The sequence below is a fragment of the Neltuma alba genome, unplaced genomic scaffold (assembly GCF_004799145.2).
Source record: "Neltuma alba isolate B1F8T4 unplaced genomic scaffold, ASM479914v2 tig00000805_pilon, whole genome shotgun sequence".
Taxonomy (NCBI): Eukaryota; Viridiplantae; Streptophyta; class Magnoliopsida; order Fabales; family Fabaceae; genus Neltuma; species Neltuma alba.
In genome coordinates, this window is record NW_021632199.1 from 14,980 (window position 1) to 41,681 (window position 26,702).

Here is a 26,702-nt window from a genome sequence, read left to right on the forward strand (position 1 = left end):
GTACTCTCTTGGTTTCTAAAGGTAGCCTACTCAGGTGGTCTGCCACATGGTTGACATTTCTAGCTCTATCTTTCACTTCCACATCAAATTCTTGAAGCAATAACATCCACCTCAAGAGCCTCGGCTTCGATTGAGGTTTGTGGAAGAGGTATTTCACTGCTGCGTCATTTGTAAACACAACTACTTTGGAATTTATTAGATATGGTCTAAACTTATCAAGTGCAAAAACAATTGCAAACAATTCCTTCTCAATAGTGGTATAATTTTTCTGAGCTACATCTAGAGTTTTAGAGGCATAAGCAATTACTTTCGAAACAGAATTTGCCCTTTAACCCAACATTACCCCCACACTCAAGTTCGAAGCATCACAAGAAAATTTGAAAGGCAAATCCTAGTTGGGAGAGGTCAAAATAGGAGGAATAACTAACCTATTCCTCAGTTCATAAAAAGCAAGCTCACATGCATAGTCAAATTGAAAATCAACATCTTTTTGCGGCAAATTGGAAAGAGGTAAAGTGATTTTATTGAAATCCTTGATGAACTTTCTGTAGAACCCCACATGTCCTAAAAAGCACCTCAACTCTTTCAAGTTGGTAGGGTAAGGCAAAGAAGATATCACCTTTACCTTGGCTTTATCTACTTCAATTCCCTTTTCAGAAATTAATGTCCTAGCACGATGCCTTGGTTAACCATGAAATGACATTTTTCATAATTCAAAACCAGTTTTTTCTCAATGCATCGTGCTAAGATTTGGTCAAGACTTTTCAAGCAGTCTTCAAAAGAATTCCCATACATAGTAAAATCATCCATGAACACATCCATGTATTTTTCAATAAATTCAGCAAAAATGGATAGCATACAGCATTGGAATGTGCCAGGAGCATTGCAAAGACCAAAAGGCATTCCTTTGTAAGCATAGGTTCCAAAGGGATAAGTGAAGGTGGTCTTGTCTTGGTCTCTAGGGTCTATAGAAATTTGGAAATATCCAGAGTATCCATCTAGGAAATAGTAATGACTCTTCCCCGCTAACTGTTCAAGCATTTGATCAATAAAAGGTAAGGAAAAATGGTCTTACCTAGTGGCATCATTCAGCTTCCTATAATCAATACAAACTCTCCATGAATTTTGCACCCTAGTTGGGATGAGTTCATTGTTCTCATTTTTAACTACTGTGATTCACTCTTCTTTATCACAACTTGTACCTGTGACACCCATTCACTATCAGAAATAGCGTATATGATTCTAGCTCTCAAAAGTTTGTCTATTTCTTTCCTAACCATATCAGAAATTAGAGGATTCAATCTCTTCTGGCTTTGTTTAATTGGCTTAGAATCTTCAGTCAATAAAATTCTATGGGTACACACAGTAGAGTCTATTCCCTTAATGTCAGCTAATTACCAACCCAAAGTCTCCCTATTTCTTTTAAGGACTCCCATTAAACTAGTTTCTTCATATTCAGTTAAAGAACTAGAAATAATGACAGGCAGTTTATTCTTAGGCTCAAGATAAGCATATTTAAGGTTGGGAGGTAAATCTTTTAGTTCTAAAGTTGGGGGTTGAACAACAGAGGAAATTAGAGTAGCAACATTAGTAAAGTTAGAGAAACTCCCCTTTTTAAACCCTTGTGAAATGCACTCACCAGCTTCACTTAGATCTACTATGTTGCTTCAATCTTATCAGATGTTGCACCAAGCTCAAGTTGGTTTACAGTGGCAACAACCTTAGGCTGGGTTGCCTCCATGCCTACATCATTGTTAGAAATTAGATCATTCAGAAATTGTAAGGTATGGGGTGTAATCTTGGAATGTGTATAAGTAGTAATTGAGTCAGAGAGTATTGGCCCTTCAACCAAAGTCCTCAGGACATAAGGTGGTTAAGCAATTGAAGTCTGAAGTTCAGGGGGTGAAATAGGGGACTCAGGTTGCAACTTTATATCTCCAGGTCATGACCTAATTTCACAAAGGTCACCCACTTGGATTGTTTGGGTTGAAGTTGTGACTTGATGACCTTCAGACTTAATTTGACAGAGGCCACCTTCTTCACAGTCCTGGTCTGGAGTCACGACTTGATAATCCTTAGGTCGTGACCTCATGTCGCAGAAGCTCATATCCTTAGATTTTACTCCACTCTCAGCACTCACCACTTCTTGAAAATCTGTATAATTAACTAACAAACTCCTTCCAAGGCCAATGTAAGTTGTAAACACAGAAGTGGAATCAAAATTTGATGGAAAAGAAAAGTCTTGAGAAATAGAAAGTATGCTATCAATTTCTAGAGAATTAATGCATGGCACCTCATCTCCGTAAGAACTAGAAAATGAATAAACAGAAGAGGGGGAATTGAAGTATTCATCATATGCACTTAAAGATGAGTCAAGCTCATAAGATTCATGTGATGATGCAGTAGAAGAATCAATCAATTTAGGTAAACTCATGTCATAACTATCATACATATGGAGCTCATGCTCATCCCTAGCTTGCTCAGCAGCTAAATAAATCAATTTAAACCCATGAATGCAGAATTGTCAAAAGGATAACACATAGCTTCATTCATATTAAAAGTTATAACATGGTCCCCTACCTCCATTGTTATACGACTGTGTTTCATGCTTATGATAGTCTTAGAGGTTTGTAGGAAAGGTCTTCCTAAAATCAAAGTGATCTTATTTGTAAGTTCATTCGACATATCTAAAACATAGAAATCAGCAGGGAATACTAGGTCCTTGACTTGAACTAGAATGTCCTTGATTATGCCCTTATGATACCTAATAGACCGATTTGCCAGTTGGAGTACTACACTTGTGTCTCTAACCCTATTAATCCCTAATGCCAAATAAACTGACCAAGGCATGACATTTATAGCAGCTCCTAAATCTAATAACGCCCCCTTAATGTGAACCTTTCCTATGGTACAGGGGATTGTGTAAGATCCAGGATCTTGACACCTAACAGGTAGCTCGGCTTTGAATAAGGATGACACATTAGCACTCACCTAAATTCTCTCAAGGGGCCTAAACCTTTACTTGTCATTACATAGTTCCTTTAGTAATTTAAAGTCTTTAGGATTCCCTCTTAAGAACTGAACTATTGGCACATTAATTTCCAGCTTGTTAAACAATGAGTAAGCATCAGTAGCCAATTCAATATCAAACTTTTTCTTGCCAGAGAAATAGGCTTTAGGAAAAGGAAGGTTTTTAGCACATACCTCCTTACCTACTAGCTTAGAGGCTCTTTGGTTGTTGGTCTCTAGCCTGTCCTCCTTTTGCTTGCCTTGTGAGTCAAGCTCTCTACAGTGCTCTCATCTTCTGGCACAGCTTCTTGAGATGCTTCTTCTAGTACTTGAGTTGACTTCTCTTTTGGTTCAGTGTGTGCTCTGGCCTTCATCATGAGCTCTTCTTCTTTGGAGCTCTCAGACTTGCGAAGCCTCATCGGGGAAAGTGGGGGACTCTCTACCCCTTGTGCAGAATCATCTTTGTCTACCTTTTCACTTTCAAAGTGAACCTTTTTACCGCTTCTTAGAGTTATGGTGTTGAGGCCCTTTGGATTGATCACTGTGTTGGAGGGAATACTGCCTCCACTTTTAACTTGTATGTCATTGATCGCATTAGACAATTGGATCAAATGACTGGTGATATCAGTGTTCTTTAAAGTGAGCTCCTCCAGTTTCTTATGAATATCTGAGTTATCTTTCTGCATCCCTTACAAGATGGTGGTTATGGAGACGAACTTGTCATCACTTTCCTTCATTCACCCCTCTATGTTTGTCATCTGAGTAGCCATGCTCTTTAAAAGTTGAGAAGTGTCATCTCCTCTTGGCGATGGTTAAGATACCATAGTCTGTTGTAGAGTTGTCACCACTGCTCTTGAAGGATCTTGAAATGTGCTTGATGAGGCCCCAGGATTGTGGAACTGATTACCTTGGAACTGGTTTGGTCTGTTTGCTCCCCATCCCATTTGAAGTTTGGATGATCTCTCTAACCGGGGTTATAGGTGTTTGAGCAGGGTTCCCTTTTCAGATATTACCCCTCTCTTCCTTGGTACATGGCATTCACTTCTTCAACTAGCCCAGGGCAATTTAAGGTAGTATGCATCTGTGAATGACAAACTTCACAACTTGTAGCTATTAGGGCAACATAGTGAGTTTTGTTGGAGCAAAGGCTTTCAACCATATTTTCAAGTTTAGACATGTCTTGGACTAGCTTTACCAAGAGGGGGTCTCTTTCAGATTTTGGGTCTCTTGAATCTCTTGAGCTCACATGTTGTCTATTAAGAGTAAAGGTCCTTATTAACTCCCATGCAGCCCTTGGTTCCATATTTTCCACAGACTCATTTGCAATGGCATCCAAAACTTGTGCATCACATGTTGACAACCTATTGTAGAAATATTGTACCAAATGCTCCTCAAGAATCTGATGGTTGGGGTACCGAGTAGCATCTCTTGAAATCTGCTCCAAAATTCAAAGAATGTCTCAAATGGCTCTTGTTTAGCTGCTGAAATTTCCTTATGGGCGATTGAAATCTTTATAGAGGGGAAGTATTTATCCAAGAATGCTTTCTTCAAATTGGTCCATGACTCATAGGCATTGTCCACATAGAGTGGCAGGTTCATGTGCCATTTTTTAGCTTTTCCTTCCAAAGATAAGTGAAAAACCTTCCACATAACGTCATCAATACTGGCTCTTACTGGCTTCATGGACAAGCACTGCATATAAAGAGTCCGGAGGTGCAAGTATAGGTTTTCTCCTGTAAGACCATGGAACTTAGGTAGTGAGTGAATCAATTGACCTTTAATTTCAAAATCAGCATTGAAAGTAGGAAAAGCACGAGGTATAGGTTCAAAGTTCCCATAAGATTAAGTTAGTTCCTTAATGATTCTACCCCTAGGTTGTTCATTAATCCTATTCTGGCCATTATTTTCTTCTTGCCCCTCATTATCACTATTATCAGGTCTATTATGGTTACTATTCCCATTCCCAGTGTTTGGACCATGAGGAGGTACTTCAGCCATAAATTCTTCTTCTACTTCCTCACTCTCACTAGATGACTAGGGTAGGTCTCGTAAAATAAGCAGACTATGAGATCCTGTATGTCTACCTCTCCTGCCTCTACATGCTCTAGGCATGTATAATTACTCAAGAATTCAAGCACAGATAAAGTTCAAGAAAGAGGTAGGTTCAAAACCGTGTATTTACCAAGTGTGTAGTTCAAAATGAAGGCAAACTCAATGATTTCAAATAATGCTCAGTGAGTTTGAGGTGTATGAAGTGCTATACACTCTCAAAGTACATGTAGAAAGCAAAGTTATGCAAAAAGAGTAAGTCTGCACACTCAGGAAAAATTTTAGTGGAAAACCAGATCAGGTCACGACTTGGGTGAACCAGGTCGCGACTTCAATGAACAGAAAGCAACCCTGAAAGAAGAGGGAGTTGAGCTCACGACTTGCCAAAATCCAGGTTGTAACATCCCAACTTTTGAGCCTAAAAGTATGAGAAATAGCCTGAATTGGATAAGCTACTAGACCCTTTTTGAGCAGAAGTCCCAAAGATAAGAAACAAAGTCAAAGCAGTTTTAGGAACTAAACTGCAAAGTAAAAAGTTTTAAGAGGCTAAAGTATAATCAAGGCTAGAGGCTCCAGTAAAGTCTTAAGGGCCTAGAAAGAGAAAAGAGAGTAAAAACAGGCCAAGGGTCAAGTTAGAAACCTCAAAGAGAGGACTGTATGAAGTTAAGTCCAAGCAGGGATTAAACCGTAAATTCAGAAGTTATGACCAACAGGGGTAAAAATGGAAGAGTACGCAGAGAATTCCAAGAAAATCCCAAAAAATAGAAAATAATATTCTAAGGCTCTTCTGTGAAAAGAAAAGACGAAAATACCCCTGAGGCAGCTTAAATGGAATTTATAAGGTTATGGCTAGTAAAAAGTACATGGTTCGAGGTAATTATTTAAAATAGCAAGAGACCTAAAAAATGTACACAAAAATGAGATTAAATGGTTGAAAGATTGTACTAATTTATAAAATTAGTCCCATAACCAAAAGGCTAGTGGAATGGCTTCAATAAATTAAAAAGCCGATTTTGCCGATAAAAGGGTATTTTAGTAAATGAATTTTATGCAAGGCTTAAAGGAAGTGTTATGGCCTAAGAAAATTCATAGATATTCTCTAGAATTAAAGAGAATTTATAGAGTAGATAGAAGAATTTTCTGAGCTCCAGAAGGCCATAAAGAAAGTCAGAGAAACATGGGTCAAGTAAAGTAAGAGGAAACTTAGGGAACAAGTTTTGATCTAATGGCTAGGATCTAATCTCTCTTCTCCTCCACCATATTTGTGACACTTGGCATCTTCTAGAAGAATGAGGTAAGGATGATGCAAGAGGATGATGCAATGATGATGTAAAAGTCAACTTAAAGTTCCAAAATTGCCCTTACTCTTTCTATTAGCCACCCAAAATTCAAGCTTCAAGATCAAGATATGTGATGGTTGTAGCATCTGACTTGATGCCTATTTCAAATAAGTTACTCTTTGTATCTGATTTTGAAATTTGGCATGATTAAAGTACGCTCTGTAAGCTTTAAATCCATGGGTAGAACACTTTATTTGGATATATGTACGATTTATGGTGATTTTTCAAAGTTAGGGTTTGAAATATGGAAACTGTGTTTAACCTTTGGAAGAGTGGCAAATTCTGTACAATTCTGGTACTGTTTAGAATAGAATTGGTTCCTAAAACTATTTTTCATTTAAGCAGAATTTAAGGAGATTTTAGTGAGACTTGGAATCACTGAGTTTTGATTTTTCTAGAATTAATTATGAATTTTCAAAGTTGAGTAAAAATTTTGGAATTTCTGCGTGAACAGTACCCGTGAAGCAAAATTTTCAGATTTGATTTTCTTGAATCTAAGGAAAAGTAAGAGAAAAGCTTGAGGTGCAAAGCAGTGAACTTACCTATTGTCATTGCTTGATGTTGTATGCTTGTGTGTTGCTGTGTACATCTTATTTGAATGTTAATGTGACATTTTTTAGCTGCTGTAATTGCTATTTATGATGACTAGATTATGTCTCCATGGCCATGCATCAAGAAGTTAGCTTTGAGCATGCTAATATGTCACTAATTAACAAGAGAATAAACAAGTTATGTGTAGTGCATTAACATCCATCTAGCATGATTAATATGGTATTGTTTGCTACTGAGATTCCCTTGAATCTCACCCCTTCCCTAACCAACCATTTAGGTCAATCAATGATGGGCAATAATGGCATGAGAAGCAAGGAGAAGAAAGTGGAGAATTATTCATGTTAATGAATGATATTATTATTCAATGTGTAATTCTCCTATTATGTAATTTATGTTATGGATGCCAATGATGCCATGTAATTAATTATAATAGTTATGGCATGAATGAAAGTGTATGATCATGAATGGGAAAGAGTAAGCCCATGGTACATATGCTAAATAAATAAAAAGAATTAAAGTAAAGAGATGTTAAAGGATAAAACATAGGTCCTGGAGCAGTGAGTTTGTAGCTCCAGTTTGACCTATCAAACAAATGAGTTAAGTCACAAAATTTGGTAGACTCATAGTACACATCCCAAGCTTTAACATGAAATATAGATCATCTCAATTGTATGTGTACACAAGGAGATACAAATTTCCAAATTTGACCCACAGAATCTGGAAGTTCCAGATTTTATGAAATGAACAGTAATATTTATTGATTAAACTGTATGAATTGGGCAAGGATAAGTCCATTTTGATATTTTTTTCCTTAAAGATAATTAAAGGAGCTTTCCATAGAATTTTAGAACGCCTCGATACGATTTTTATGGAATTAGTTATGAATTTTTGAAGCTGGGCCTGTAATCTGAAAGTTAAACAGTAAATAGTAACCCGAGTAATTATGTTGAAATATTAAATCCACGGGCTTGTGTCGTGATCTGCTTGAACCATAACTCTTGCGAATGCATACTCTAAGGGGTTAAAGGTAGGACGTTTCACAGGTCGTGACTTAAACAGACTGAGAGCAACACTGGATAATAGAGGGTTGAGGTCGCAACAAGCCATAAGTTAGGTCGCGACTCAATCACTTAGGTCACGACTCCAAATATATGAGGTCACGACACAAAGTCACAAAGAGCTATATTCGCAAAATATTTGGAAAAAAAATCACTAAGTACTTAAACCAAATGCTGAACAACTAAGCATAGAGTTCAAAATTTCAAGCAATTGGCTAAAACACTTAGGATCAAGCTAGAATAAAATGCAAAATGCTATGCAAGAATGCAAATGTAAATGTATAGAAAAACAAGATATTTGGTTCTATTTCTCAAAATTTTTGATGCTATGAAATGCAATATTTAAGTTCAAAAACTAGAACTCTACGAGAATTGACCCAAATCATAATGGTGAGAAAAACCAATTACTAGGCAACCAATTAAATGGCTCCCCAGCAATGGTGCCATTGATCAATGGCCGGACTGTCGCCTTCTGAATCGTCAAGAAAGAGAGTTGCACCAGATATAATACAGTATAGGATGCAACCAGTCGTTCTTCTCGAGAAGCTTGTTATTGGAAATCCTAGTCTAAATTGGTTTTCAAAAACATTGTAAAAAGGGGATTTTAGTTGTTTTAAAAGTGCTGCAACAAATGTAAAGTGCAGAAAGTTAATTATTTTTGGTATTTTAAATGAATGAAGAAATATTTTGGATTAAAAGGAAATTATGGTTAAACAGTCTCTTGATGATGAAAACTCAGCTATCACTGCTCTTTAGAATCATTGGGAGTTTTGGAAAACCTCTAAGTCTGAAGAAAACCCTAAGTAATCACTTGGATCCAGTGTCTTAATTAATGAAAACTCGCTTTAATCAAAGTTAATTAACAGCTCTTAAGACACTACTGAAAACTAATTAGAGTGTAGATGAATGGATAATGCAAATGTCCTCTAAATGCCAATCGACAAACACAGAATACCAAGTATGTAGATTAATCACAATAATCACTGAAAATCAAGCTGAACACAAGGATTCAAACTGAAATATTATATAGATTAATCAACATTAACATCATCCAATCCAAATACAATATAATAGTCTAAACACTAGATTTACAATCATAAACCAAGTTTGATAGAAGTGCAGAAAGTTCCTAAATCTAGAAATATTCAACACAGCATTAAACAAAGGTTTAGACTATAGAAAAAAAAATCCCTAACTAGATTATTGAGCTCAAGCTTCGTTCTCCATCACCAAGAGGCTAAGGGGTTTAGCCTCTCATGCCTTTAAACCAATCACAATCGCTCCAGGAATGAACAGCCATGGTTGAAGCTAAAAATAAAGTTGGAAAAATGGATAAGAAGGGTGTTGGAATGGTTTGATCGGTCCAAAATTTCAGAAAGTGATAAAGAGATGAAGAAAAATGAAAGTTTTGGGTATAGGATCAATGAAGACTTGAGAGGAAATTATGGTGGCTCAATCTTATGCAAATCTGCAGACTAGAAGAGTATCTTTTTGTGGTGGCTGACCCTCTTAGGTATAGAAGCTTAGAAACCTATTCCAAAATGCACAGCTTCACTTAACGCACTCAGGTCGCGACCCCAGGAATGCAAGGTTGCGACTTGGGGGGGTCAGGTCGCGACTTGATAAGTTCCATGTCGACTTGGGTCCAAAACACATAATTTCACTAAGAGGCATCCAAGTCGTGACCTAAGGTGTCCATGTCGCAACCTGGGGAGGCAGAACACTCCCAACTTTTGTGTTTTGGTCCTTGTAACATTTTGGCTCCATCCATGCTCCATCATGATTCTTGGGTCCTTCTCCAATTGCCTGAAAATCACAACAAAGAGCTTTGTAAAGACCAACTGATTATAGATCAAGGCAATTAAAATTTAGAAGAAAAAAATGACCCTTTTTACCCCTTAAACAGCAAAATACAATGCATGACTCAATGTAATCAAATATATATAAATGCATGTATAATGAGGGTAAAATTATTGCAAAACATTAGAAAACACTTAAGAAAACCATATAAAAATTAGGTTTTATCAACTACCTGTAGCTGCGATGAAGTGCCATTTTATAGATACTTTTAAGGACTGTTCTGAACTATCTTTCATAGCATTCTTTCAACCTTTTTCCATTCTCTGGAGTATCTTAAGGTGCTATTGACCTGAATTCATTGATTCTTTGATTGATTGATTCAATTTCTTGATTCTTGAAGATTGAATTGTTTTGGGTGCTTAATTTCTTGAAGTAGCCTAAGTGTTGTATGACTCGATCTGGAAAAGAAACACTTTTGCCACTGGACACTGAAATAAATAAGACTTTGAGAGTACATAGGAAAGAAATATTACTTGAGGGTACTAGTTGTTTACATTTTGAACATCCTAAACCTTTTACACCCCCATTTTCACTACATTCTAAATATTCTTGTGATTCATCTGAGTTTTCTAAATCTGATTCTTCACTTGGCAATTACATAGATTATCATTTTATCATGGATCAGAATAATATGTCTAAGGATAATGAGCCACCTAGGGTTAATGAAGTTCATAGAGAGGAAGAAAGGCCTAATATGAATAATGTATAAGAGCAACAAGCTGAAAACAATAGAGCTAATGTTAGGCATAGAAGCATGAGAGAAATGAATTCTTCTAATGTTGACTATAATCCTTATGGCTTCTACAATTTTAATGCTAATTTTGAATTAAAAGGAGCTTTGATAAGTGCCTTACCTAAATTCCATGGCAATGCAGGAGAGGATCCATATAAGCATCTCTAAAACCTTCACATGATATGCTCATCCATGAAGCCTCCTGGAGGCCACCTTGATGATGTATTGAGTGAAGCCTTCTTGTTTTCTGTGGAAGGCAAGGCTAAGGAATGGCTGCACATGTTGCCTCAACATTTTGCAACACTTTCATGGGAGCAATTAAAGAAGCAATTCTTGGAAAAGTATTTTCTAGCTTTAAGGACAGCTAGAATGAGGAAAGAATCTACAGTGTGCAACAAGGGATTAGAGAAAGCTTGTATAAGTATTGGACAAGATTCATAGTCCTCATTGCCAAATGCCCACATCACCAGATTTCCCAACAACATTTGGTTCAATATTTCTATGATGGATTGCTAGATCATCAAAAGTCTACCATTGGTGCTGCTAGTGGTGGTTCTTTAATTGATTTGACTTTTTAAGGTGCTTGGGATTTGTTAGAGAAGATAGCTGTAAATAATCAACAATTTAGAGTTAGAGATACTGCTCAAGTACATAGAATATGGGCTTGGCAAACTGACAAAATTCTTAATAAGTTGGCCATTCTAAGTGATCAAATGGTCTGCATGCAAAAGGCCATGCAAACTCAACAAAGCCACCAAGTTAAAGCTCTACACTCTACCCTTATGACTTAAGCTCTTATTCCTACCACTTGTGATGTGTGTATTAGTCCTATGCACACTACTCTTAATTGTCCCTCCATGATTGAGTCAAGAGATGTAGCTGTCATGAACTTCCAAAGACCTAACCAATTCTCTCAAAACACTTACAATAATGGTTGGAGAGGAGACTTTACACCTAAGTGGAGTGGCAATGATAATAGAGGATTTCAAGGTGGTCTAGGCAAGGAAAATATGTATAGAGGTGCTGGAAATTCTCAAGGACAGTTTGGGAATGCCTTTATGGGAAATTATGTAGGACCATCTACAACAAGAGAGATCCCAATTCAAGAACCAAATGGAGAGGGCACTTTATTGAAGATGATGAGCAAGCTATGTGACAAAGTGGAGCAACTTAAGGTCAAAAACAACAATCTCCAAGCCTATTTTACTCAAATAGTAAGTTCTAAAAGCAAAGAAGATGCTAGGAAAGGAAATTTGCTATCCAACACTGTAATTAATCCCAAGAGCCTAAATGCCATAAGCTTGAGAAGTGACAAGCTAGTTGGGAAGAAAGATGAGGAAAGTGAAGATGAAGATGTAGGAGTTGATTTTGATAAAAGTTTACAACTCAAGGAGCCAACCCCTATAGCTATACCTTTATCTAAAAGTATGAAAGAGAAGAGCACCTTAAAGAAGAAGGCCACTACACTTGTGAATGATAAAGAGGATGTTGGAGCTGCTAAGGGAATTCAACCTCACACTCAAGAAACCTCTTACAAAAAAGGTAATGAGGTAAATCTTCAAGAACTTCCCTTTCCACATTCTTAACTTCAAGGCATGAAAAAAGCTAGTTCTAAAAAGAAAGATGATGACTTGTTTGAGCTGTTTAGCAAATTGGAAGTTAATGTACCTTTACTTGAGTTGGCCTCTCAACCTAAATATGCTAAAATTTTGAGGGATATGTGTAAATATAAAAAGAAGTTCAAGCCTAATGAGATGGTCCAAGTACCTTCTAATGTTAGTGCACTTTTTAAGCCCCAACTATAGGTTAAGTGTCAAGACCCGGGGAGTTTCACTATACCTTGCACCATGTGAAGGACCACTATTCTGAAAGCCTTACTAGACCTAGGAGCTGCTATTAATATGATACCCAAGTCAGTCTATGAGTTCCTAGGTATCACTACTCTTAAGCCCACTAGTGTTATGTTGCAATTAGCAGACGACACTATTAGATATCCACATAGAGTGCTTGAGGATGTGTTAGTAAAGGTTAAGGATTTGCTTATTCCTGCAGATTTCTATTATGTCGAAGGAAAGCATGAATGAAGGTGCATTAATCCTAGGTAGACCTTTCATGAGAACCGCTAATATTGAAATTAAAATGAAGGGAGGTTCTATCACTATGAGTGTAGGTATTTTGTGCATTTCAACATGTATGAGAGTATGAAGCAATCTAATGAAGATTATTCTTTGCATGATGTGTACTTTATTGATGAAATTAAGGATCATTTGCATGTTAATAATGATAGAGCTTCTCATAAGGTTGTTGAATCTTCTAATACACTCATGGTCCATCACCCCCATTCTACCCCTTCTTCTATTTCCCCTCCCATGATAGTGATTTATTGTGTTCTAATGCTTGTTCATTGGATTACACTTCTTCCACTCCATGTACTATTTCATGTGACAATACTATGCTTGTTAAACCTCCCACTAAACCCAAAGTGTTAGAGAAAGATGTTTCTTGTGATGATTTTGCAGGGTATATTGGAGCTGTGAGGTATCAACCTAAGAAGCCATTGAATTTGATCAAAGCATTGAGGGAGATAGGGTAACCTGTCAAGGTCTTGTGTGAGATTCATCATCCATCATCAAAAGAAGAGACATCATTAGACCCTATAGCTGAACAAGTGATGAGTCCGCTTCTTCCACTACATGCTTTGATATTGGATCCTAAGACACTTGCCAAAGGAGCTCTCCAAGTCGATAAAGAGGAGTATAACGTTGGTGACTATGTAATGGCTTATGTTCCTAGCTACTCCACACCTCATGAAGACTTCAAAGACACTTGGATAGGACCTTTAGAGGTAGTCTCAAAGCTTTCAAATAGAAAATACAAAGTGAAGGATGGCTTTGGCAAGCATTTTCACTCCAGAGCTAATAGCCTCCGCCTCTAGCACACTAGTTGCAAGCCTTCATGATTAAGATTGTATCTCTCCTTTTCCTTATTCTTAGTTATCTACATTGAATTCACTGTAATGTGTTGTTAAACAAGTGTGGGGGAGAGATATGCCAGTAGGAAAAGGGTAGTTTTTAAAGTTTGTGTGACGTTTTATCTTTCCACCTTATTCTTTGTAGTTCTAATCATACTGTTGAGTCTTATTTTGGGTTGTATTAAGGACAATGCAAGGTTTAAGTGTGGGGGAGCATTTAGTGCTTTGTTTGTTTTGTTTTGTGCTATGTTTATTTTGTTTAGGTTTAGTTTTCAAACTCTCTTTTTGCAAAAGGGACTCATTTTGGGGGTCTATTTTTCAAAATTTTATCTACTTTTGGATTGAATTGGCATGTCTTGTATCTCAATTGCATTTTGGTTGATTGTGATTCCCTACTTGTTGAAATGAATTGTGAATGTCATATGCATTATGTTCTAAGAGTGGTGTATATACTAGGCTTGATGAGTGTGATAGGAACAAGAAGCCTAGTTAGAAGGATTTGAGCCTATCTTTCATTTCATTATGTGTGTCTCATCCAATTAGTCTATTGTTCTCTAGAACTTGTCTTGGTTCTTGCTTGAGGTTGTATTTGCATTGACATGATTGAGATAATATAAGCATTCATTTAAAAAGCTAGTTCCACCAAAAAGCCAACCTTAAAAAGCTAATCCTTTGTTTAACCCTTTGAGCCCATCATTTTCATTTCTTCACTTTTTTTACATAGGAATGAACTTAATTGTATTGTATCCATATCTTTTCTTGAGTTAGACAACCTCTTACATCAATTGAAAGAAGAAAATGGCTATTCTGTGAGATTTAGTCGCGGCAAAGTAACCTTTTAGCCATGACGAAATTCCCTGAAAAGAAGGGGGAAAAAGAATGGAAAAGAAAAAAAAAGTAAGAAAAGAAAAATATATACAAAAAAAAGAAAAGAGAATAGAAAAATATATATTATTGGAATAAGTGAGCTTCATGGAGTTGTCTTCTATACTCTTATGCATTTAATTGTATACAAGTATTTGGTTTATTCTGTTTTTGATTCTCCTTATCTCCCTTCCATTACATCCATGCATTTAACCCTTCATTTGGTTTATTGCAGGTCCGATCCATCTTGCTTTTGTCTCATGGTCTGGGGTCTCAAATTTAGAGAACTGGACCCAAACTGACTCACCAACGGCCAATGATGGTGCTCCTACATCTTTTTTAACTTCAGATCATTAATAGGAACGTCAAGTATTTGGAGATGGCCAATGAGGTGGCTGATGTCACATTCATCCTTCCCCGACAACGGCGCCACTTGATTTGAACCTTGTTAGTCGCCTTAGGTTAAATCAAAAATAAAACCAAATTATGCAGTAAAACACAACTCGGGTTGTGTCTCTTGAGGAGCCTTTTATTAATTCCTAAGTTAACTAAGTGACAAAGAATAAAAAGGGGGGTTGAAAAAGGATTTTTCAATTAATAAAACTAATTATAAAAATAAGAAATAAATCTAAACTATTTTTTTGGGTATTTTTAATAAAGAAAGAATGAAAAATGTAAATTTGAATTTTAGAAAATTAGTAATAAGAATGCTTCTTGAAAAGGGAATGTAGCTATCCTTGCTTAATAAAAGATATGGGAGTAAAATAATACACCAAGTTAAGAAAAGCAACCCCAAATACGGTTTGGGTCAAGTAAACTCAACACTTAACTACCCTAAACGCTAGATAGTAATCAAGTTATTAAGTTACTTTTAAAAACCACTTGATGTGCAATTTAAATTGAGTTAATAAACTTGTTTCCCTCTCAAAGAATGCTCACGGAGACACTCAATTGCAATATATTGCAATTATAAAATCTAACAACACGCCAGATAAGATAATTTTAATGATTGCAAAGGAAATATATATAAATTCAAATCCCAAGTAATACAACCCAAATTAAACTGCAAAAATCCAATTAACAGAAATTATAACGCATAATCTCAGTCTCCAAATCAAATGAAAACATTCCTAGCACAGGAAAAATCTAATGAAGTCCAGAAGAAAATTAATTAGAAAACTAAATACTCCCCTAGTTGAAGCTCCAAGCTCAAGCTACTCCTCCATCTCCAAGAAGCACAATAGAATTAGCCTCTCATGATTCTAGAAAAATCCACAATATATTTGAAGCAATAAGAGTCCATGAGGCTGCAGAGGTTGGATGGAAATCGGGGGAATAATGATGGTGTGTGGTTTGTGATGTTGAGGAAAGGATATGAACTTCTTGTGTGTGCGGCCTGGGTCTTGATGGAAAGAAAGAGGATGCGTGCGGTTTGGTGGTGCGCATGGGTATATGGGTATGTGGCGTGGGGGTATGGATATGAAGAGGTCATGATAGTGGCGTATGAGTGTGGTGTCTCTCCTGATTGTTAAAGGGGGGCGGTATACATATAGGAATTGAGGGAGGCGACTGAGTGATATTACGTAAAGGAGGGGAGATATATCCGAATCAAATTTGAAGGAGCAAGGATAATTTCTATGTCCTCTTTTTGAATCCATAAAAATATAGATAATATCATAATCTGATGCCATCCAAACTGTGTCTCCAATTTTCCTTTTTTTTTTTTTCTTATTTCCTTCCTTTCAGCTTTCCCATTATCTTTATTTCCTTATTTTTAAAGCTTGCAAAAGATAAATTGAGATACTATCACCAAATCCAAAATCAATTATTTAAAAAGAGATAAAAATATGATAAGATCTCTTATTAAATCTCTAATTTCATGCAATCAGTATTTGATTCAAAATACCTACAATCAATGCAATTTATCCCACTTTAATTGATAAATATCCCCAAAAAGACATTAAATAATATATTAAAATAGGGATTTATCAACTCTTATGCATTTAATTGTATACAAGTATTTGGTTTATTCTGTTTTTGATTTTCCTTATCTCCCTTCCATTACATCCATGCATTTAACCCTTCATTCATTTGCCTTTTCAACATTACAACCTAATAAAAGTCCTATTGATCTTTTATGTCATTGCTACTACTGGTGGAGAGCTTAGAACCACTACAAGCATATGGTAGAGCAAAGTTAAGTGGATGTTGAGTGAAATTAACCCTTGAGAGTTTGGAGTGAAACATTTATACTTGGGAGGTTTCTTGAGCATTCATTTGGGTTAGTCTTTGCACCATTTGCCTAGTTCTTTTAGCATATGACATGAGCATGGATTTGATGTGAGTATGGAATTGTGATTGCCAAATATGATTCTTGATGCTTGCATGGTACATTTAGTCCTACCTCTTGTTTTGCATTAAGTGTTTTGCCCAGGAGTGTAAAAGCTAAGTGTGGGGGAGTTGATAAGTCTCATATTTTATTATATGTTTCCCAGTCCAAACTAATGCTTTTGTGGTCTTTAATTGTGTAATTTGGGTTAAGATAGAGGTTATTGTGCATAAGGGGTATAACGGTTAAGTATGTGATTTTATATGTTAATTCCTGAGTTTACTTCATTTATTGACTCGTAAGTATCCCACATACAATAGAATAGATGACTATGACTTAAATTGATGTTACAGGTCATCAACGGTTTAAGAAGATCAAGGGAACCTAGTTCTACCTATATTGTCGTAACCAAATATGGTTTTTACCATGACTAATATTCTTTCTGAGGGAAACACTGCCACTTATTCGTACGGTGTCATTTTTAGGTTAGTCACGACCAACATATTAATTAGTCGCGATTAATATGTGAAATCTTAAGATTTAATTTTAGAACGCATGCCAGTTCGTCATTGAGCAATTTTCCCTATTTTTCTACTTTATTTCCTTCGTCCAGAGCTCTCCTACTTCGTCTCTCTTCACTGCCCTACCATTCTCCACCATCAATTCATCATTTCTACCTCAATTCTTCCATTTTCCACCGATTATTCTCCTCCATTTCCCCTTAGATCAATGCTGCTATGGCCATGGAAGTTGCAGAGCTTGGTGAAGCTGTGATTTCAGTCATGAGAGGCTAGATCTTCATTTCTTGGTGTTCAATGAAGCCAATCTGAGTTTCTAGAGCTGCAATTGGGAGTTTCTTCTACCTTAATCTTAGCTTCACTCTCTACATTCATAGATTGTAGTTTCTATGGTTTAGATTTGTGATTTGTGATTGTAAAGAGGTGTAATCTGGTTGTTTTACATGGAGACTGAGATTTGGATTGTATTCTGCACTTTAATTGAGTAATTGAATTGATATTTCCTTCTGTTATATTGATTCTTCCTTCTCAAGTGTTTGAATCTCTTGATTGACCAGTTAGGGTGCTAACATTGTTAATTAAGAGAGTAAAATACCTCTTGCAGAGCATAATACATATTAGGCATTAAGTGATTTTGATGAGCTAGGGTTCTAGTTCATTGATTTCATTATTTGTAGAAGGTCTTCACAAACCGAGTCTAATAAAGAAATTGAACTCAATCAAGAGAGAAACTGGGATGATTGGTGGATTTGACCATCAAGAATAATTCATACATTGCATTCACTTCATTCATTAAATACAGAAATTACAAAGAGTTTAGATAGTTGTACTTTAGGTTTTGATATAGTTACTAGTTATATACACACTTCATACATTATACTTGGTTAAATTGATATTTGTGATAAGATTACTAAGGCATTCAAAGGTTCCTCAAGAGATCAGCATCTAGGTTAGTACTACTATATTGTATTTAGCTTAGTTTTATTTGATAGTCTAATGATAGGGCTTCATCAATGTGTTATTATGAAATTCGGTTGATTATGCATTTGTGTCATTTTGAACCCTGTGCATCTAGTTTGGGTGAGGGAAGGAGATAATTGAAGTTATTGAGATTCGTATACTTGCCACGTGGTATTGACCTCTATATGGAGCTCTATGGTTGGCCACCATTATTGTCCCACTAGTTCTTTAAGGGACTGCAACACCCCACTAGTTCTTCGACTGGGGACCCATGGTCCACCGAGTGCTCTGTGGTCTTTGGCTGATCCACATCACTCATGTGGTGAGCTTGTCAAAGTTGCTAGTCAAATGGGAAGAACTTAGCCCATAGGTCCAGTTGGCGGAAATAAGGAGGATATAAGGATGGATTTGGGTTCACGAATTGTATATGATATAGGATATTCATGGATATTTATATCTTTTAAATAAATAAAAACTATGTTATCTCTTTTGAAATGTATCAACTGCATGAGATTGGTGGAAATATTTGTCTTATATGATTATTGTGAGTTTAAATGTTAAATAAATGCCTATCAACTATTATTAACTTTGTGTATCCTACCTGACACCTTGCTAGCCCATGCTAAGGTGTATGATAGGTAGGGATTTAGTTACTGAGATGCTGTCTTACTCCCGTTGCTTTGCCATTTTCAAGAAACAATACGGTAGCGAGACCTTCGGGGAAGACTCCTGAAGCTTAATAGCTGTAGCTGATAGTGTAGAGCTTCTGGATCTTATTTTATGTAATACTTTCGTATATTGCTATGCATCAGGATTGCATTTATTTGGGATTTATTTTACTTTCTTATATTTTTATGTCGTTTGTCTTAATGAACATATTATACCTTTTATTTTTGGTTTATTTTGTTTGGACACTGGATTGGAGTGCTGGTAGTGGGCCTAAGGCCCTTAGGTTGCATGTAATTGAATTATTATGGATCCATAATGTGATAATGGCAATTTCTGCAAGTTTAGTTGTTGTTAGTATCGACTGAAATAGTTAAACCTGAATTGCTATTATAATTTATCATTTAAGGGCATGTTGTTTTATAACTATGTTAGCTATGACTAATCTCTCCTAACAATGTTTGCGTGTGCATGTGCTATATGTTGTTGATTATTGATATAGGTTATTTCTTTTCTAACTATGATAGACTTAATTGAGGTCGAATGCCTTTCTATCATGGTTAGCCTCTTATTGATGTGATTATTCCTAAATAACCACGATAGGGTATGTTTACTAGTTTTAGTCTTTTCTATTATGGTTAGTTAGTAAGTGGCGAGGTTACAGTGACAGACCATTAATTATTACCAAAAAAATCTAGTATTCGATGCCTCTATCCAAGGTTTCCTAAAGAAGTTTATTTTGCAGAATGAGTTTTGGTCCTCATCCCTTTGATGAGTACCTTAAACCCATCAGATCTAGACCGTTTATATTTGATTTGAATGGCCTAGATTTAAAATTTTTAATTAATTATTTTTAAATAGAAAAAACTATTTTTTGAAAGAATGATAATTAAGAGATCATCACTATTTTAGATTCTACACATATTAAAATAATTATTTTGAATAAATAATAAAAAAAGAAATCAAATATGGACCATCCAAATGAGATATGGATGATTTAGATTTGGTAAGCTTATCGTGCTCATCAAAAGGATGAGCACCGAAACTGATTCCTATGCCAAGAGATATTTGAAAATTATAAGGCAATATTATATTCTATATATGTAAATAGCCAAATACACACTCATACAAGTCATAACTTTAAAATATATGCAGCAAATAGTTTGAATCGGACATATATTTGTATTAAAAGACTAACTAAACAAGTCCATCTACAAAACAAGCTTGATAGAATTCATAATTTCATAATCTGTTCAAAATTTATAATAACAAATCACATGTATATATAACGATAGCCCTCCAAAGAAAGGGTACATTATATTGGAGATATAAACTAGCTAGACTAACAGAACTGCCAATGGTGATTGCATTAAACACGCGTGACATAAGTGGTCATAGGTTCATCAACACTAGGAGTCTGCATCTGGTAAAAGGTGGTCTCTCTTTTCCTCCACTTTTCACACACGGACTGATCAGTTGTGGCTTTTGGTTTCTGTCCATGCTCACACTCGAACAAAGCTTTTCTTTTGATCTTCTCGTTCTCCTTCTTCCTTCTATTACTAGCTATGTCTTCTCTTCTGATGTCGATGAGCCGTTTCAGAGCCAATTCTTTGAGCAAAACTTTTCTTTGGAAATCTGGGTTCTTAGAATCCTTAAGGATAAATAACAAGGACCTATCCTTGATCTTTTGAGGCCCAAAAAATGAACCCCACTTTTAAAATAGTACAACAGACTCCACTACAACGGAAACCCTAATAGGGTCACATGCTTTAGCTTTATCCATGATTGCTCCATCAGTCTCCCTTGAAACCCTAAAGAACGCCTCTTGAAGAATTTCCCTTATTTTTTCTCGCGTGGCATCTCCAGATTTAATCACATTTTTCTGTTTTGGAGAAGCAACAGGGTTTAAGGATGCCTTAAGTATTTCAAAAACTTACTTCTTCTTTTGGTCCTTGCTTGTGTTTTCTGCAAAAACAGTTTTGGAGCTTTTGATATTAGAAACAGTTTTGGCTTCAGAGGTTGATGTTTCAATATCATTATCAAATTTCTCAGCCTGAGGAATGTCCATAACAGCCTTAGGCTAAATCACAAAAGCATTCTGAACCTTCTGATGAACCTTCTCTTTCTTAATTTTGCTTATTTCCTTGATGATTATGGCTTTCCATATCTCTACCACCTCCATAGCAAAATCCCTAATCTTCTTTATGGGATGCTTTGTTATAACTCTTAGATGTTTACCCACCTAGGTTGATATCAGAATTTGATAATCAATAGAAAAATTCTTGAGCAGCTTGAACGCATCAAGAAATTGATTTTCATCAACTTCGTTGGCTGTTGAGTTAGCAGCTTTCTTCACTACTTCTTACAATTGGATCAATTCTTTCTGAGACCGAACAAGAAAAAGCAATGAACTGAGTCAGAAACTATGGAACTGAAGTATCTCTAAACCGAAGGACCGTAGTATCTCTGACTAAAAGGATAGCTGTGATTTTTTTTTTTTTTTGCCAATAAAAGGACAACTGCGATGGTTGGATGGCGCGTGACTAAAAAGTATGTTTGACCGGCTCTCTCCATTGTCATATTGAGTTGGCCTTATGAATTTAGGTCAAATTTTGGATTCGTAATATTCGTAATACATTATAGAAAAAATACTAACCAAACCTTTTTAGATAGCATTTAATCTTTTTAGATATAGCATTTAACTAATTAATTTGATTTCAACTCGAAGTTTAAATACGTAACTAATAATTAATAAATTTGAATGATAAATATTTTAATATGCAGTACATAATTTTTAAATTATACTCAAACATCTAATAAATGATTTAAATAAAATAAATTACCTAATTAATTAATAATAATAATAAGTTATATTATTGAATAAATAATTTTTTATTTTCCTTGGATAAATCAAGGAATTGAATAAATACAATTAGTATATTTTAGATTAAAAAAATTAAAATTGACTAGCAGTATCGAAAAGATAAACATGTTTTGTGATATAATTATACAAAGTATAATTTTTTTTTACTAGAAATATACGATCCAAATTTAAACTATGTAGAGAGTAAAAAAATTACATTATTATAGATATTATGAAATTTCACGTAACCCACATCAAATCTTTAATGTCAAATCTTTTTTCATAAATTTATAAAATCTTTAATATAAGGTAACTCACTAAAAGCTATCAACTTTCAAAATTGATGATGAGTTAGAGTAGATTGAAAAGATCTAAGCATATAGTTTATTTATAAATAAACTTAATTGTTGATATTGTTAGTGGCAGTCTCACCCAAGAGGGGGATGAATTAGGTGAGTCATAAAAAAAATTTAAGCAAATTGAAACAGTGATATTAATAAAACAGAGAACTTTAGAGTTAGAAAGATTTCACCATAGATCACAAACACCGGATTTATACTAGTTCAGTCTCAACCACTTGACTTACGTCCAGTCCTCAGAACACCTCTTAGATTTTCACTATGATCCAAGATTAATCGGACTCTTGGTGCCTCAGTACAGCAATTGATCTTCTCAATCACTCTCTCTTACTATCTGTAAGGTTACAAACCCACTCAAGAGTCCACACTCACTCAGAAAGTGATTAAGGATGATATATTAGTCTCTCTCACAGAGTAAATGAATGAGAAACACTAAAGCTCAGTAAAGATGAAAATAGAGTATTGAATGCAACAGTAAGATACTTGCAGAAGGTAGCTCGCGTATTCAATAATTCGCATTCAATGCTTCTTTGTGCCTTTTATAGTTGAGGAGGTTTAATAACTGTTAGACGGAAGAGCTTCTAGCCGTAGAGAGTTCAGTTGCGTGTTTTCTCAGTTGCAATGGTATTCGCCATTTAATGCTTCTGACATGGTAGGTTACAGGCTATTGAATAACCGTTGGATAACCGTTGAACTTTCTTCGTAATCTGTAACAATACTTCAATCTAATAAGTTTTTCCTTCAGAATGAAATTCAGGAAGATAACTGATAAAATGATAGTAACATTCTTATGGTAGGATAGAAGCAAATCAACCAAACATTAGATCCAATATAACTATGAACTGATCAACTTTGATCGAAGACATGATGATAACTGGTTTATCGATTATATTATCAATTAATTAAGATAAAAGATTTTGAAACATATAGGTATATTTATCGATCAAGTTATGAATTAACTCATGATCGAACAAGTAATCGATAAATGAAAAGAATGACTTCACAAAGATTATGTAGAGAAGAGACCTAAGGTCAACTATAATTTTGAAACCCTTAAAATAGAGTATTAAGTTAATCAGTAAGGCTGAGAAAAGCTCAAAGAGAAATATTAAGAAGATTCTTAGATCTCATTGTAGCTTCTGGTATTGAAAGAGTTGGATCATTGATCGAATAATTGATTAAAAAGTGTTAGATCGCTCAATTTATCAATAAAGATAAGCAAGAGTGAATTTGATTTTCAAGGTACATTGATCGAAAACTTTATGGATAAATGGATGACGGAAAACTTGATCGATAAAATGAAGTTTATCAAAGATGTTCATAAAGAAGACTAATCTTAAGATGATGGAGTAAGTGATCGAATAAAGTTTGATCGATCAAGTGATCGATAAAAAAAAATGCAGCCGAGAAACTCAGTTCTTAAATGCCAAGAAATGTTTGATCGATCATGTTACGTGAAAACAGAATATTCAGAGGATTGGATTATCCATCAATTTATCGAAAAAAATTGATGATCGATCAAATGATCAAAAAAGGACTTAAATAGTTTAAATCAGTGAAAAGGTAATGATCGATCATTTGATTGATAAACAATGGATCGATCAATATATCGATAAAGTAATTTTCAAAAATACTTAACCAGAAGAAAAATATTGATAAGCAGGTGAGATATTATGCAATGACAGAATATGTTATCGATAAAACTATGATTGATAAAGTGATCGATAAATGGTGATTAGAACAAAATACAACAAGAGTAGGAAGCTTTATCATTTATCTGTCTTCTCATTGATAACTTATTTATCGATCAAGTGATCGATAAATAGTTACCAAAACTTGTATCCCATTATCTGTCAGTTGTTCAATCACTAGATTATCGATCAATTGATCGATAATTTTCTGCAAACTTCTATACAAAACAGTGTTAACGATAATCGATCAACACATACAAATTTGATTTTTCTATCAGGTTATCGATTAACATTTCTGCTAAGTTTCTTGTTAACACAAGAACTTTATCTATCAAGTGATCGATGAACCCTTGATCGATCAACTTACTAAAACACAGATTCCTTAATTTGTTATCATCAAGACCTTAAATCTAACAGATATGCTAAGGCAAAGGGTCAATGATTTATATATTTATCTTGATTCATATATTTAAATTATTGACTTTTCATTTCTTTTTAAATTATCTTACATATTGATCTAGTTATGATCGTTAATAAGAACAAGAAATTATTCTTAATTAATCAATCCTTTTGTCCCATATTATTCGAGAAGGTATATCATTTTCAATTCAATTTGGATTTGATCCAATAGAATCTTACTCAACTTCTTATTTAGCAGAAGGTACGAAATAAATAATGTTAATTATAAACTCTTAATAACTTTCAATTCAATTAGATAAATTTTATTTATACTTTATTAAAGTATATAAAAAAGTCGGCCAAAAAAAAATTAAAGTATATCAAAAGCAAGATAAGTTAACCAATCATCCAACGAGTTAAAGATATTATTCGAGACTAAATGCGCCATCGCTGAAATTTAAATAAATTTTTATGATTTATTTAAAATGTTTATTATTTACGTATGGTATTTTAAATATAAAACGGACTGGTATTTGGATTATATAAAAAGTTATTGAATAGTTTTCTTTTTAGCTGAAGGTTTAGATATGCTAATAAATAGTAGTATATCGATATGAAAATGAATTTAAATGCTATTATTAAAGTAAGAAAACATTAGTTAAATTATAATAGCCCTAAATAATAATATTGCATTTTATCTAATTAATTATAAAAACATACAAGCACATCTTATAAGAATAGAGTTATGCAATTTCTAATTACATAGTATTTCCGAGAAAAAAAGTGACAAAATACTTCAGCACTGATAAAAAGGACATTAGACAAAATTCACAACCTATATTATATTTAAAATTATTTAACATTTATGACAAATCCTTTAATAGAAAATATCTAACTGCATCAGCGTGTTAAATAGTATCTTTTAAAACAGGAAATATAAAAAATATAGGGAAAATTAGATATTGAATGTTTCTGTTTTTCCATTTTTATGTTTTTAGAAAATTTTTATAAAATTATTTTTAAAAATAAATTAAAAAAAAAAGAAACTAAGTTCGGACAATTGTTGTAAAAATTGTATTCGAAAACTAAATAAAAAATAAAAACTTGTAGAGAACAATTGTTCTTAAAATCAACATAAAGAACTAATACAAGATGAGAGGCAATAGCATTAAAAAAAAAAAAAAAAAGGGCGATGAGAGATATATAGATTGTAATGAAGACTATTTTTTTTTTTTTTTTTTGCTATGCATAATCATCTTTCTATTGGAGGCAATCCTATTTAAGCCACTATAGAGCAATAAATATGGATACCTCTCCTAAGAAGAATTTAAACCTTGGTTCACTATGTTATGAGGGACTAGCCCCTTCTGCTAGACCCAATCCCTAATGGTTGTAATGAAAACTATTGGAAAACTGAAAAATGACTAGATATAGGAGTGTGAAAGACAAAATGGAGACTATATCTATAGCCATTGATAAGGGCTAGCCCTTGAAGGACTAGGGCCTAAAAGAACCGGTCTTTTAAAGCCGATATATTTTAAAATTATCATATTATTAAAACTCGGTCTTTAGATATATGGGCTTAGAGTCTAAAACGGTCGGTTCTTTTATTTTTTTTAAATCTAAATTCTTTTTAATTATTTTGAAATAAAAAAGAAAACTTTGAAAAAAATTTTATTCTAATTATAATATTATTAAAATAAATTAATGATGTATAGAAAAAAACATCGGACACAAATAAACTATTATCCAAACTCAAAAAAAAAAAACCCAAAATCCAAATAAAATAGGAAAAATAGAAAGATAAAAAGCAAGCAGTTAAATATTAACAACATTAGCATGATTATTATCTTTATTTTCATCATCATCATCAAGATGAACAATATTTAATTTTTCTTTACTATAAATGGGCTCTTCTTTAGTTATAAAAATATCAAGGTTTTTGTTTTCACAACCCTTAGTAAAACTATACAGCAGTTATGAATACAAATGAGAGTCTCAACATTTGTTAGAATAAAAGAATTTCTATACTTTGTTAAGACATGTAAACTGATGGTAAAGGAACATTTACTGGCTACTGTAGTAATTAAAATGCTAAGAATATTAGTTGCTATCCTTGAAAGAATTAGCATCTTAATTATTCTTCCACCAATTCAAGACATCTAATTCTTTTTAATTATCTATCTTAAGTATTGGTTCTTCTAAATAATTTTTTAGTTCAGACTTGTCCATAAAAGGCTAATCCATAATTATATAAATATCTTGATAAATTAAAAAAAAAAGCGTGCTGAAGAGGTCTGACCTTCGATCTTAATGAGCTAGTCTTTTTATTTCTAAGCCTTAAAGGGATAACCCTTTTAAGCCAATTTTCTTTTGAACCTCTTAAAATAAAAGCCTAACCCTTCACTTAAAAAGGCTTAAACGGGTTAACCTAATGGGCTTGGCCCATTTAAACGACTCTAAGTATATCCAAAAGTAACA

The 26,702-nt window shown here is 34.3% G+C and overlaps 1 protein-coding gene across 1 annotated transcript; it reads right to left on the reverse strand.

The window, feature by feature from the left end:
* Positions 1-20,278: 20,278 nt before the first annotated feature.
* Positions 20,279-20,977, reverse strand: LOC114746214 (transcription elongation factor TFIIS-like). Its single transcript, XM_028934438.1, has 3 exons — positions 20,885-20,977; positions 20,660-20,791; positions 20,279-20,560 (listed from the first exon to the last, which is right to left on the reverse strand). The coding sequence occupies exons 1-3, from the start codon at positions 20,975-20,977 to the stop codon at positions 20,279-20,281; spliced, it is 507 nt and encodes a 168-aa protein (XP_028790271.1).
* Between the last annotated feature and the right edge of the window lie 5,725 nt (positions 20,978-26,702).